Below are 15,460 nucleotides of genomic sequence, written 5' to 3'. Positions count from 1 at the left end.
AAACAGGAGCCAACTAAGGGCAAAATGCACCCGCAGCTCTCTCTCACTCCTCTCCAGTTCTCACCCACCAAGCACCAGCCGGGCTATCTTATCCATTTTTGAAATAATAAAAAAAAAAAGTGTGAGACAATTCTACAAAACAGTGGAAACCACGAAAAGGAGAGTTTGTTCACAGGCAGACCTACTTTAACTGAGGAAAAGGCCCAGGGGGTCATCTCAGCCACCATTTGAACTGCCCACAGAAAGACTACTTTGGTTTTCTTAATTAGATATTTCATATAATTTAAAGGACTAAAAGAAAAATATGGAATGTTCTGTCATAGCAATAGGAGCCTAGCACTTGGATTTCTCTTAACCCACCTGTGTGTGACAAGTGTCAATTTCACCTTAACTGTTCAGTAATAGGACAAATTTCCTCACGATGGTGATTAATGTCTTACTGCTGTCTGATTCGATTGTTCCTCAGTAGTTCAGCTAAACGCAGATAGCACAGTAAAGAGAGAGAAAATGTTCATTTGACAATCATAATTAATAATAATGACTTTTATTATTGCTAATAAACTATCTTTATTATTTTAGATTTAACACCCTCATTACTAAGTGGCCCTGAGAGCAAGCTTCACTGTCAATTAAGAATTTTCAAGAAAACATCAAGAAATAAAACGTTATACTACATATAAAATGCCAAAACTGTGTAACTTGTGTGGTCAATACAGTATGTCAAACACAGCAATAAATTCAAGACAGAAAAGAACAGGAGAGAATTTTGGGTTTGGCTATTACGGAGAGATTGTTGGAGAGCCATTTCGATGCGGTGCTGAGTGAGTGCCACTTGGGTAGTAACTGGTTACTAATTTTTGGTTAATAGCTTCTAACATTTTATCAAATATTTCTAGCTATCTGCATAGTTGTAGGTTATAAAGATGATTTATACCTTAGCTTATAAGCAAGGAAGTCTAGTTACTGAGGAAATTCAGGTGAAAATTCTTCTTAACATTTTAGAAAGTAAGAAAAATCAAAGCGTCACATAGTCTCCATAGCTCACGTTTCTCATGCGTCCTGATCTCAATTTGTTTCTTGCTTCCCCAGCGTCATGGTACCATTTCTTATCCTCTCTTCATTCTTTGTGTGAATGCTAATTGAGCATGTACTTCATACCATGCACTCTTCCATATATTCCGGACATGGAAATTAGTGAGATTCAATATTTTCTCCTGATGAACTTTAAGCAACAGATGGTTAACTACAATAATATATAATGACATACAGCACATTCCAGGTGCTACATTGGAGTTTAGAGCCAAGTGTTGTGAAGACACAGAGAAACGTTAAGTTGGTAGTCTGGAGCAGGCAATGGGATCATCAGAAAAGACTTCACAGAGAAGTCTTTTGATCGGTCTTTGGAAGGCGGATAATGGTTTCTTTAGAGTGAGAAGCTGAGGGAAAGGCAATATATTCATTGAGGTTTTGAACTGTTTACTACAGATGAAAGAAAACTTGTGAAGGGTGAGCAAAGCCTCAGTGACATAAAAGTGCATGGCTTATTCGAGAAACTCTGAGCAGTCAAATATTATTGAAACATAAGATTTGTAACAGAAATGGACTTGGCAAGATATTCACCTAATAAATATTTATTAAGTACATATTATGGGCAAGAGACCAAGCTAGAAATAACGCTATGTATTTTATTGTATACAACACATCCAATTACCCTAACAAAGTGGATGTTATTATCCAAGTAGGTATCAGGAAATAAATGAGGTGCAAGTAAGGTAAACTTGGTCAGACCTGTGAATCCAGCTGGTTCCTCTGAACATACCCTACTTAAAAACCCAAGTGAATTCAATTCTGAAAGGGACCAAGCATCCTATTAAAAAGTCTATAACTTTAGCCTGAGAGTCTTAATGAGTTAAGATAGGTGTTTTAAGTCAAGGTATATCATAAGGGCATTTAGCAGCAAATATGGCAAAGTGGTTAAGGGATCAGGCATCACCACTATAAGCTGTGTGTGATTTGGCAAATTAATGTCTCAGGGTCACAGTGTTTTTTTCTTATAAAATGGGGATGATGAGAATACATATTTTATGAGATTGCTGTACTCATCATTTAATATATGAAATTTATTTAGAGTGATGCTTGGCTTCAATAAGTCATCAGCGTATGGGATTCTTGTTTCAGAAACAGCTCTCTGATGGCACTGTGAGGAAAGGATAGCAGAGGCAGGAAAACTTCAATCCTCAATATTCCAGAGAACAAAGAGGGCTTCGACTATGGCATTTGGCAGTGATAGAAAAGTAAAGGTAACACTGGGAGATATTTCAGATGTAAATATTGAAAAAAGTTTGTGACCAACTGGTTTGGGGAGAAGAGGAAGGAAAACCCAAAACAGAAAACAACCCCGAGGCCTCTAGTTTATATGGCCAGATGAATGCTGATGTCTTAACATTTCATAGTCCAACTGCTACTTCCCTGTGAATTAATTATCCTAGGACTCTCCTGGCTGCTGAGTGCCCGTAATTGATTTAGTGACTATTTATAGTGAAAAAATAAAAATAAAAACAATGTTGAAAGCCAATAGAGGCCAGAGAAGTCAGTTCCTCCCACTAAGGCTAGTCTGTCCCTATCACCCTGAACTGACCCTGTTCTCAAGTCCCTTGGGTGTGAAAATAACTGAGCAGTTATCTCTGAAGCTGGCGGACAACACGGCTTCTAATTTTTAGGACCAGAGCTGCATAGAGGTACAGTGCTGGTAGGTGGTAAAAAGGGGACTGATGAATGTAGCCCAACTACCATTTGGGGACATTTTGTTTTCACTTGGGACAACGGTGAAATCAAGTTTTCAAATGGTGAGGAGGAATGTTTCTCGAGAATTCTTAATTTCTTAATCAATACACTGATCATATTTAAGTTCTATACAATATCCAGGGTCCATGAGATGTCACAAACTTTAGGTATATGAAAGAAAATACATTTTAAGGTTACTGTTGGGTGAAACATGAGAGTGTATAAACAGAAAGTTAAAATGAACACCAAAATAAATTCTAGGCAAGACACTCCCTGAAAATTTTTCTTATCACTTGAATTACACATACATAGAATATATTTCCATTCTTCTATAAAAGCTACTGTCTGTATCTCTACTACACAATTCGGGAATTACGAAAGCTGAATATTTTACATGTCATACAACACAGAAGACTGTGATAACATTTATTTTTGAGCTATTAAGGCTTTAACTGAACTACATTGTTCCTTTAATAAGTTAGTATTGCATATAAATGACAAAAGGAGACAGGAAATACACAAAAACAAGTTTATTTTACAGTGGGGGGATAGAGGAAGAGTGGTAATTAACCCTAAATTCTGTTCTCCATTTATATAAAAGCTTCTTCATTTCATGGTCTATACACTCTTTTTTCTTTCAAAACAACTTCACGAAAACATCTTGGGGTTTCGAAGATAGAAGGGAATGTTAGTCACTCCATAATGCAAATATCCTGAAAGCAGAAATGGACTTGTGTCCTCTTTTGCATCTCCTCCTATTGTTCCTCTAGCGCCTAAAACACTACCTTCAAGAGAGGTGGTGGCACTCAGCACACATCTTCACCTTTCCTCCCAACAATGAAACACTTTCTATAAGGTCTTTCCAAATAACCCTCAGAGATGGTAGATTTAATGTTATCAAACCAAAACCTCTTTTGAGTCTAGGTGAATCAAACACTGCCTCTGGAACTTTGTCCCAACATGACTGGTGCCCTGTCTGGATCACGAAAAGACTTCCTTCAGCCTCTTCTCATCCTTTAGTTCTTTGACGGCAAGGCAAAGATAGGCACATTTCTGGCTTGTTAACGAAACTGTCATTGTACCATGTCTGAGAGCATAACGGCAAAAAGACAGGAATGCTCCAACCTCTAAAAATGAAGCATTGTATGCCCTGTTTTCTGACTGAGTTAAGACATGCATTTATTTATTTACTTTGGAGAAACAGACTTTGATTTTCCAAATGTTTAGACTTGCTGGATAATTTAAGGTAAAAATCACACGTCTGTGTATGCCTGAAGTGGACAAGCACGTCAACTGCTAGTTCTCTTTGTAGTGGAGAACTACAAAACCTACACACTCCAAACCTGATGAGCGATAAATTAAAAGAGGACCAACTTTTCTGTTTCCTTGCTGTTAACATCACCTTCAAACTATGATCTAGTTATTAACTGAAGCATTTGTTATTCCTCAATCTAAGTTTAAAAACTGTTTGTTTGTTTTTTTTTCCTAAGTAAGCTCTACTTCCTACGCGGGGCTTGAACTCAAGACCCCAAGCCAAGAGCCGTATGCTCTACTGACTGAGCCAGCCAGGCACCCCTAAAAAGTTGTTTTAAAAGTGAATGCATTACCCTATTAAAATACATGCCCATCCTTGTATAAGCCTCTGCGTAATTATAGTTTTGTATAATTAGAGCTTTATGTCAAAAGATTTACAGCTTTATCACCTCAAGCAATATTTCACAGCTGCCAAGAATGATTTATGCAATAATGACTTAAACTGTAAAATAGAATCCTCAAAGGAAGGGCTGTCAAATATGCCTACTGCAAATAACTAGGTTTTTAAAAATTGATATTCTGGTAAACAGCAAGTTCAACGGTACCTGGTAAAATCACATAAAGTAGCATGGAAGGAAGTGTGGCTTCATGAGGGGGATCATGCAGCTGATCGCACACTGCATGTATGTGAACTCATGGCATAGATCATGGGTTCAAACTTCGCAGAACACCTCTGGCCAGTTTGGAAAACAAGCGTTCAGAAGTAAAACCAAGCTTATGGTTTTGCTGCTCTAGTATGAGTGACTGGAAAAAGTGGAAACAGAATATCTCAACTTTTTGTTACTTTGCTCACTGTGCTTAGTACATTCCTATCCATATTCCTGTAAAGTGCTAAATAGAGAATAAGTAAAGGAAGCATTTACTGTATATACTTAAGAAACCAAGAAACTCCCCAAAGTAAATTAGCTCAATAATAAAGAAGTAAGGAAATTGAAAAACAAACCAATACAAAATGTTGGTGATTTTATCCCTTCCTGATTTTATAAATGTAGGGTGCCAGGCAGGTCTCTAAGGGCAAGGTTTCCAAAGCATTTGAACTTCACAAACTCTGACTGAATTTGCAGTTGCCATGTGAATAAAACCAATGCACTTTGAAGATTCTATTCAAGGTATCTGAACTAGCCTCAAAAACACAGGTTGATTACATTGAGAGCAAATTGGGCTGTGTCTTCACAATCCAAAAATATAATAAAATTAATCTTTTTCTTTGGAAAAAGAAAAATAAAAAGCTTGGCCCATTATCTCACATATTTCATATCAATAAAAGTAAAATAGGCAGCATTTGGCATTAGCTCTAAAGATTACCAAGTCTTTGTAAACTGACTCAAATCTGAAAATGAAGCCAACAGAATCAAAATCATCACCACAAAGGTTAATATTTATATAGCTAAACAAGCTTCTAAGTAAAGATTCCTTTTTTAAAATGAGAAGGTTTTAATTCATATAACCAAGTGCATCACTCAGATAGAAAGATTTGCATTAGTCAATGTACCAGGAGCATCTTCGCTGTAGAAACTTTTACATTCATGTTTGTGATTCCACCTTAAGTTGCCTTTATTGGGTATTCTGAGATAACTTGTTGTGCTCACATTATACAAGTTACACAAGATTTTGAAATATCACCATTCCGTGTGCCATATAATAAATAACAACTTTCATTTCAAAATACTTTCTGAAAAATATAGTGAGTATCTAAGTGATCCTGACAGTCCAGATTCATTTTATACTTAAATTCTTCAAGTTTAAAAAAAATACTGAAATATCCCAGAAAACATAATGATCAAATGTGGACCAGCATGCCCTGCATAATCACAATATAGATTGTGTCAATATCATGATAAATATTCAGATGGGGAAAAATGTCAGACAATTAAATTACTCCAAAAGCCCAAATTGTTGGCATCAGATACACACACAAAAAAGATGGGTTGCATTTGGATAGTGAGAGCCTTAGTCCAAGAAATGCTTTCAAGACAACAGAGCAATTAGGCTATTTCTAGCATGCCAACACTACTGATTGAAAAGGGGGGGAGGGATGAGAAGTTTAAAAGCAATCTCTATGTTGGTTGATAATCATATAATTGTTTTCATTGCAGATTGATCCAAAGTTATACAAACCTGTTTTTCTAATCATAGTTTGTCACATATACTCACATAAGTTGATGTTAAGGAAAAACCAGTAATTAAGAACTACATTTTCTATCATAAAATATTTAATTGTAAGAAAATAAGAGGAAGGGTTAAACCTTTTCCCTGCTAGAATTTCTGCTGTGTATTTCATCAAATGATGAATCATTATATGATATAGGTTACAACATATCATTTTCTCATTTGTAAAACTTAAGAGTTACCTAAAAATCTGACTATATACCCTTCTGCCTCAATGATTTCTGCCAATGGAAAAAAAATGGTAATGCAATATCAACAAAACCAACCATAGCATGCATTTTAAGTGATTTACATTTAAGCACTAAATTGTCAAATATCACTGTGTATATTTGAGAATGTATATTCTTTTAAATGGGTATATATGAATATTCATACATGTGAGTTCATATGCTATATATGGTATGTTTAATGAATGCATGTCTATTAAATGGACATTTGGGGGGAACTATTATAGGTCTATTATATTATACTCCCATAGCAAGCCTGAAAGAAGGAGGGGTGCCCTTGAAGTTGAGGTATGACCTTAAGTTTGAGATGCCAGTTTTGTTGCAGCTATAAAAATGATTACTGACAACACCACAGTATCATAGCTCCCTTTGCCCATTTCTTATTTTAGGACAAATCTTTAACAGCCTTTATTATTTGAATATACATAGGTTTACTGGACCAATTCTTCACGTTCTTACATATCACCTTAATGTTACATGAAAAGGAGCAAAAGAAACAAGGGGTGTTGACTATCAAATAAAGCTGAAGAGCCAAGAAACATTTATAACTGCAGTAGTTTTACTTGAAGATACATAGTTTTCTATAAGATGTTGCTTTGTGAAATATTTTCAGGTTCAAGCAAATAAAATTCTGTATGTGTCTCCTTGGAAACATGTATCAACGCAATCAGTAAATTATTGGCCTTTATATTATTCCCTAGAAAGGGGAGAGAGTAAGACTGATTTGTGGTACTTTGTCCTAGTGATAGTAAGTCATTGCACTTTTGAAGAGTACAGAGTACCCTTACTCAAAGAAGAAATTGTCCTTACTAGTCCACTAGTGAAAGCATCCAGATTTCCTGAATCCTAAAATACTAGAAGCAAAAGATATCTACAACTGAATATTTGGAGCTTCTCTGCATATGAACTTTCAATAATCAGTTGTCAAAATTTCATTTCACTGCAATCAAGTAAAAATAATTCTAAATAGATGAACTTTACCATTTTTGTGATAGTAGGTGACCTCCACTTTCCTCTCCTCTGACCCCAGCAATGCCTGGGCAATTTGGGCAATATCATGTCTCTTGGTCTCAGGCCCATGGAGAAAGTCACAGGTGCACGGCTTTTGCATGACATCTGGCCTGGAGAAACCAGTCATCTCGCAGAACCCATCGTTGCAGTAGATGATGGCACAGTTTTGCACTCTGGCATTTGCAATGATAAATTTTTTATCTGCAATAAGAAGATAGTGAGACATCTTTTAAAAAGCTTCCACAAGATTTCCATAAACACTGGAGCAAATTGTTGCATAACAGGAGATCTGAAAAGCAGGTGCTTCCCAAATTTCTAACTGCCCAGGGTTTTAAAAGAAAAAAAAAATCCTAAATGTGAAATTAACAGTCCTAAGTAGTTTTAACAAAAAGTATTAAGGAACTACTCTTCAAATTTCAAGAATGTACTTTCTCAAATAGTCTAGTTCTCAAGCCTTGTAACTCCCGGGGGTCCTAATGAACACTCAACAAGCAGCTGGCCCATTGATTATTTCCAGAATACCATTTAATTGTAAGATAAATATTTTCAAAGCCCAAACAATGAAACACCTTGTAACTGTCAGATTTCTCACCTCAGCTTTGGCCCTTAAGAGTACAACTTTCTCAAAGTAGTTATTATTTTTTGGATTTGGCTTTTTTTCTCTATCCCTCTAAGGCATGCTACACACTCATCATGTTAAAAACAAAACAAAACGTGAAACTATTAGCAATAAAACTATTTTGTGTTAATAGTTTAATAATTTGAAGATTCACCTTTCATAATATATATTGTCTAGGAGATAAAAAAAATTTACACATACACAGTAAATGTCACATTAGCACCTTTTCACTTTTACTTGGGGAGAACCTTGAAATTGTGTGCAGTAGCAGGGATTTCAATACAAAGGGCTCATTAAGTTTCGATCATAAATTGTATTTACTATTTCCAGGTAAGATGGGAACAGGATATACTAGTATATTTTGTACACAAGGTACTATATCCTCATGTCACTAAATGCAGTGCCAATACCTGCAAAATGTATAACATAATTGTGTGCTAATGTAGTTTTAAGGAAATGTGGAATATGAATTAACAAGCATAGGATTTCAAATTAATATGTTTATATAACAATAATTCATTCCTTACAGTTAGTCCACAGAAGAATGTTAAATGTATCTGCATTCAGTTGTGGGATTTACTTGTTACATTTCAAGTTTCACATTTCGTAACGGAAATTTAAGGAAATGATAAAGGGGCATAAATGTTGTTTTGAATAATCAACCGTTTGCATTGGGAACCAGCACGGATCAGATATTGCTTTTCCCAAATTATCCTTCTTGGGATATATTTGCGTTGATTCAATGCAAAGTTTAGCTTCTATAAACTAAAAGCAAGCAAGCATCCCTGTCATACCACAGCTTAGCAATTTAACCCAGGTAAAATACAGTTTGCATAGCCGTTTACATCGCTGCTACCATTTACATTTTCTGGTTCCAGTGGTATGCTCTGCTCTACTCCTGACTTTCAAAAAGTCTACAATTAAACAGCCTCAAAATATAAACCCATGTTATACTAGTACGTTCCCTTTAAGATAGTAGAAGAGTAGGACATTAAGTAGCAAGGCAGATAATGGAGCAGTGGGAGAGGAGGATCAAATTGCCTCCTACAATGGAGACCATAATCTAAAATGTAAATCAGAATTAATATCTGGGGGAGAACACTCCCGCTGCCATTCGAACCTCCTGGCTCGGTTTCACAGCCTGTTAACTTGAAAGAGCCCGGAGTTGCCGGCTCCTCAGCCTGAACGCGGCGAACGCCAAGTGCACCGTCAAAGCAGAAAGCGAGGGAGAGATAAGAGAACAAATGAACTTACTTTGCCCTTCAAATTTCCGTATGATGGTCCCCAAAAATGTGTTTTGTGGTGCCACATGCCCCCTGCGAACAGGCATGTTGACCCCGGTCCTCCGAGGAGCGCTCCCCCCGAGCTCTGGAGTTCTCCCGGGATCTCTCCTCGGCTAGAGCCCAGGCCAGCGCGCGAGCCGCTCTTTGTGGCAGAGCATCCTCTTTTGAAACCAGAAATCTCTTCCCATTAGCACCACTTCTAGACACCCGCTTTCCCTAGCGGAGCCCAATCCATCCCCTTCACCTTCCGGAGGGGGCCTCGCACCGGACTGCCGCGGGTGAGAGGGTTTGGGGGTGGGGAGAGGGAAGGAGGCGGGGTGAGGGGGGTGGCGGGGGAGGGAGGGAGGGAGGGAGCGGTGGGGGTGGGGTGGGGTGGGAGGGGGGCGGGGAGTCACAAGGGCAATCGATCTGTTTCTCTTCTCCCAAACAGCGCCAATTTCCCAGTGCAAATGGGCTTAACCTGGCGGTTGCCCAGAGCTGTGAGGATGGCTGGGGGGTGGGGGGGGGGGGGGGAGGAGGGGGATGGAAGACTCGTGCGGCTTTTGCAGGAAGACGAGAAAGAAAAGGAGGCTGGGGGGTTGGGGGGAGTTGACGTTTCTATCCCCGCCCTCTCCCCTACACACACACACACACACACACACACACACACACACACACACCCTTTATCCCGAGAGCTTGGGCGCCGCCACAGCTCGGATTACTCAAGCGTGCTTTAGCGGAAGCCAGCCAAGAAATCTCCAAAACTCAGTGACAAACAGCTACTCTGGGAAGGTGATCTCCACGGCCACCAGCCACAGGGCTCCATCCCTGAGCTCCTCACGCCGCAGTAGCTAAAACACCCTTAGCTGCAAAGAAAAGACAGGTGTGAAAACAGTCCCTCAGTGAGGACTATTTCTAAGCTCTGGTGGCGTTCGGGAGTTTGAAGACTGAGGATGAGCCACTTAAGGGTTCAGGTTTAGTTCGGATCCCCAGGACTCCGCGGAGGTGGGTGCTGAAGCCCTAGCTGAATTGGCACTCCTGTCCCTGCCCTGAGCTGAACCGAGTCTCCCAAAGACTAAAGTCTGCTGGTACCGCCGCTGAGCATGCCCGGTTTCACTGCTTGAACCCGTGAGGAGTTGCAACGTTGGGGGTTGATTGGGACTCTTGGTGCTAGAGGCTGGAAGAAAGATGGGAAGGCCAAACACTAGCAACTGGTACAAAACAAGGGAAGTGTTTGAAATGGGCGAGGCTGTGCTCCAGGGGAAAGGAACAAAAGGTGGGTGGGGCAAAGAGTTACCAGCCTTGGTGTGATCTCCAATGCTACTCATCTCCTGAACACACTAGGCACACCATTCTACTCTCTTCCACTATTTCTAAGAAATTATCTCATTTAGGATGGGAAAGGGTTCAAGGAGCAGAATAGAGTCCTCTTCGTTCTTGCTCTCAGAGCCTGCCAAGGCGGGAATCTCCTGTTATATATACACATCTTTCTAAACAGACCTCCTGGAGACTTAGGAAATCAAATGTGACAAGTCATGCCAGGAGACGGTGTTTTCTAAGTTGTTTTTCTAGTTTTTCTCGTTTCTTTTCCCTTCATTTATGTTATCTCCTCCTTTAACCTAATAGTCTGCCTCTATCCACGCCCCTTTCTCTAAATGGAATTTGCCAAGCTACAACCTACAAAACTACCACAACACAGACGGACAAACCTCTTGTTTCCAGCTGGTGACAAAAGTCCTAAGTCCTCTATCGAAACATGTAGCTGTATAATAGTGTTGGGGGTTCTTGCAACTCATTAGCCTGATTTGCCTGTGCCTTGAATCAGTCAGGTTCAGATTTTCTCAGTTACAAACTAAAATCTAAAGTAAAAACAATGAGACTGGAACAGAGAAGGGCCAAGAGGGAGGTTTAGATTAGGAAAGTGAAAAAGTGGACTACAATAAATAATGAGGAAATAAACATATTGACTTTACCTTTATGTTGCAGAAAATACAAGCCAAGAAAAAAAGAAACCCTCCCAAATAACCCCCAAAAACCTAAGCAATTCTTCCCCTTTCATGTCAGAGTAATGAAAATGAATTAGAAATGCAAGACATTGCCTGGGAATGTTGAATTTTCAGGTTAATTAGCTTTACTTAAAAAAAGAAACAATCTATGACAACCCTTAGGCTCTTATGGTAGCTTGAGCTTTTCTGAATCTGTACAGTTCCCTCTCTCGGAACATAAAAAGACACGCTCCTCCAATGTACAGCTTTATTTTCTCCCCTTCTGCAGTATAAGTAGATCACTCTATCATTCTATTCCCTAGCTGCAGCTGGGCTCATGAAACGTCGGAGTTCCTCTCCCAGGTGTTAAAAGTGTGGAGCTATCCGTGGTGCTGACTCTGACTCTGCCGTTAGTAACTGCTCTCCGCCTACATCCAGCCCCAGACAATAGAACTGCAAACTCGGCAAGTGGGCCCGAATATATCCACATACACATGTCCTCACTAGATACCCACAGAAACGGTGCTGTTTGCACCCCCATCTTCTTTTTCTACTTATCTTGTTAGCTAAATCCAAGCTCAAATGCATTCTCCCCAAAATGCACCAAGAACTCCACAGAAAACAGAAAAACTTAACATTGTGCAGATTGTAATTAAGGTTTCATGTACACTATAAAGGCATAACAGTAGGTTATGGCAAGGCAAGGTCGTATGGCAAACTATTTCTTTTTCAAGTCACAAGGAAAGTCAGTGAATGAATATTGCTGTAAAGGGAAACAGGCATTTCCAAATGCAGTTTGAAACAGATTTATCTGCCATATGACAAGATGTATTGACATGCAAAAGGTAACAGTGCAAACTGTTTCTAGTATGAGTTTGATACTTTCACAGATTATTGAGTCTCAAAATCCTTGAATTCTTCTTTCAGGGTGGAAGAGTGGCTTCTTTTAAGGGTGGAAGAGTGGCTTCTTCAAGAGAAAAAATGGCTTTTTGCTCCCTGGTATATTATTTCTTTCTCTATAAATTTCAGAGTAGTCTCTGTTTGATTGTTCTGAGTAATTAAACACATGATAGTTGAAGTTCCATTGTCTGTGTTCATATTAGCAATCTCTGTGGCTTCACATTTTTCCCAACCTCATTTAGCTGTAAGATTAGTTCTATTAAGGATTCAGTGTAAGATCATAGGACATTCTATAACCTATGTATTGTAATTGATTGATCTGAGCAGAAGATTAAAGGCATCCTGTTTCTAAATTACCCCAGTAATCGTGTTCATGCATTATACATTGGTACAGTGGAGACAAGTACATCAATCTATATTCAGCCAATAATAGAATCAAACCAGAGGATGGTAATCATGGCTGCTTGCTGGCTGGAAAATTACCCCTCCCCTCATCCCCATGATCTACAAAAGCACATTTTAGATACTGTGTTGAGGACAGATTTTATAAGTTGTTCAGTATTTGGGGCCTTTTTTTTTTTTGGAAGTCCAAATATTGACTAAAGTACATATATTAAATGTTGCAACCCTATCAAGTGTACAGTTTAATACTCAAAATGATCTGCTTATGGGCAAAGATACAGTTTATTTATTTTGAGAGAGACACAGCAAGTGGGGGTGGCACAGAGAGAGCAGAAGAGAAAGAATCCCAAGCATAAAGCCTGACATGGGGCTTGACTCCACAAACTATGAGATCATGACTTGAGCTAAGACCAAGAGTCAGATGCTCGACCAATTGAGCTACCCAGGTGCCCCAGATTCAGATATATTCTTAAAACTACTTAATTGTCCCTGTTACTTTAAAATTAAGTAGTTTAGTATTCATAGTGTGTTAGAAACTTTTTAACAATGTTTACTACATAGTAAGTACTCATAAATTTCATACACACAAAATTCTGTATACAGGCCCACAGAATTAACGGAGCCCTGCTTAAGAACCTTACATTTGAAATTATTTAAGTATCATACTTCAATGCTTGAATCTTTAAGGAAATAGTAGCATCCATTGTGGGCTATTTAAGCGGTATTCTTATACTGACAAAGAATAAAAACTTTTGAGATCAGATAAGCAATGTAGTTTGTTTCATATTTTTTGAATTATGTAGAATATAAATCAATGATATTAAAGTGAAGTCTTCTCAATTGGGTAAAACTAGTTTAATAATGTCATGGCCACAATGTAGCATTATAAAGGTTATTTTAATGTGGCCTTCTATGGGGGTCCTGGTATTATCCTAGTAAGTGGGTCACATTTAACCTAAGAAACTTCGGACTTTACAGTTACAAGTTAGGCAAATTTTGGCTTGTATTATTATACATAGCTCTAGAATATCATAAGAGGCAGAAATTTGGAGGTCATTAAAACAGTGTATCTGTGCAGCATGGAGTAGTGTAAAAAGCAGAAAAAAAAACTGGATTCGAACTTGAAACTGCCATCACAGCAGGAACCAATAAAAGTAGTTAAGCTCTGTTGTTGAAAATCAGTATAACAATCCTTAAATTTCCCTTTTTTTTGTAAAGAATAACTAGGAGAGTGGACTTCGAGTGTTTAGTGCAAACTCTAGCAGTTAGTGAACATTTAAATAACAGCTATCCTACAATCTAAGCACCATATTTTTTAAAATTAGTAAATTAATAATATTAACATTAACATATACGATTTAACTACTTTAGACTAAGGTGGTACTAGTGCTGTGTGTTTGGGGCAAAATCAAGGTAGAAAATTAAGGTAGAGAAAGGAGTAGGTAAATCATATTTGTACTCATTAGTTTCAGTGATTTGGACTAATCCTAGTGGCTGTTTCTAATACATTAACATAAGCATGTCTGGTTAGAAAATTGAACATTCCTTTAGAAAATTTAGATGCTTTCCTGATAATATACTTTATATGTCAGTTTTAATCCAAATGGTTATTACTTTACCTGGGGTACTTTTGTAATAACAAACTTCACATCATAGTTTTTATGCAAATGATTAATATTTGCCTCATCTCATTGAGTATATGTAAATCTTACTGAAAGACTAAAGCCTTTTCTATGAGCAATAACATGTTAGCAGACGCTTTCTTAAAATATGCCACCTATTCCTGCAGAAGATAATCTGCTCATACGTGAATAGTTAATACATTCATCAGTAATTGACATATGAAAATAATGACCTAACAGCTCTAATAATTTATGAAATCTAAGTTCATTAAAAAATTATATAGACATTCTAGGTGAAGATTTGATTAAGTGCATTTATAAGGTTGTTTTAGAAGATAATTTCTTGGGCACCTAGGTGGCTCAGTTGGTTAAGCATCCAACTTTTGATTTCAGTTCAAGTCATGATCTTTTGGTTTGTGAGTTTAAACCCCATATCAGGCTCCATGCTGATAGTGTGGAGCGTGCTTGGGATTCACTCTCTCCCTGTCTCTCTGCCCCCCCTCCCCTCCCAATGTCCCTCTCTCTCTCTTTCTCTCTCTCTCTCTCCCCCCCTCTCTCTCTCAAAAATTAATGGATAAGCTTACAAAAATAGAAGATAATTTCTTTAATCAATTTATAAGTAATCTTTCACATTGGACCAAAAATGAATCAGTTGTTACAAATTATAGCTTTTTTGAAGACCAAGGTAGTGAATGAAATGTATGTTATATCAGTAGATCTTAAAATTGTCCTTAGTTAATAAATGCACTCTTATCATTATCCAGATTAATTATGTGTTGTATTTATTAAATCTAAATCGCTGGTCTTTGTACATTGTAAAAATACACAGTTTTCCCTAGAAATACACTAAATTGCATTGCTTCTTTTCTGGAAGACATTCTCTTTAGTTATCTAAAAAAAAGTCTTTATATATTTGAACAGATTTATTGCACTATAAAAGCTCTAAACTTCTAACCAATCTGTATACCAGGAACCAGCTTTGTCCTAAACAAATAATTTGAAAGCTACCATCTGAGCTTCCAGATCTCTTCATAATGGAGTCATGAGATCAGAAATTAACTTCTTACTTTTAACAACTACATAATGGACAAAATATAGAAAACAACAGTGTTCAGATATTGGACAACAAGGAACACAAGAGACTGTATCCTGAAAGAAGGACAAA

The 15,460-nt window shown here is 37.9% G+C and overlaps 1 protein-coding gene across 6 annotated transcripts in view; it reads right to left on the bottom strand.

The window, feature by feature from the left end:
* KCNH7 (potassium voltage-gated channel subfamily H member 7) overlaps positions 1-9,725 on the bottom strand; it is a 478,227-nt gene extending 468,502 nt beyond the window's left edge. For all 6 annotated transcript variants that reach the window (XM_019457808.2, XM_019457841.2, XM_019457812.2 and 3 more), the window contains exons 1-2: positions 9,379-9,725; positions 7,476-7,706 (exon numbers count right to left, since the gene is read on the bottom strand). In XM_019457808.2, the coding sequence (XP_019313353.1) occupies positions 7,476-7,706; positions 9,379-9,454 (307 nt within the window). In that variant the 5' untranslated portion in view covers positions 9,455-9,725. The remainder of the gene's footprint in view (positions 1-7,475; positions 7,707-9,378) is intronic.
* Between the last annotated feature and the right edge of the window lie 5,735 nt (positions 9,726-15,460).

The sequence above is a fragment of the Panthera pardus genome, unplaced genomic scaffold (genome assembly GCF_024362965.1).
Source record: "Panthera pardus isolate Hobbes unplaced genomic scaffold, ASM2436296v1 HiC_scaffold_10, whole genome shotgun sequence".
Taxonomy (NCBI): Eukaryota; Metazoa; Chordata; class Mammalia; order Carnivora; family Felidae; genus Panthera; species Panthera pardus.
The sequence above is the reverse complement of the archived record's forward strand: the minus strand, read 5'-3'. Positions and strand labels throughout refer to the sequence as shown.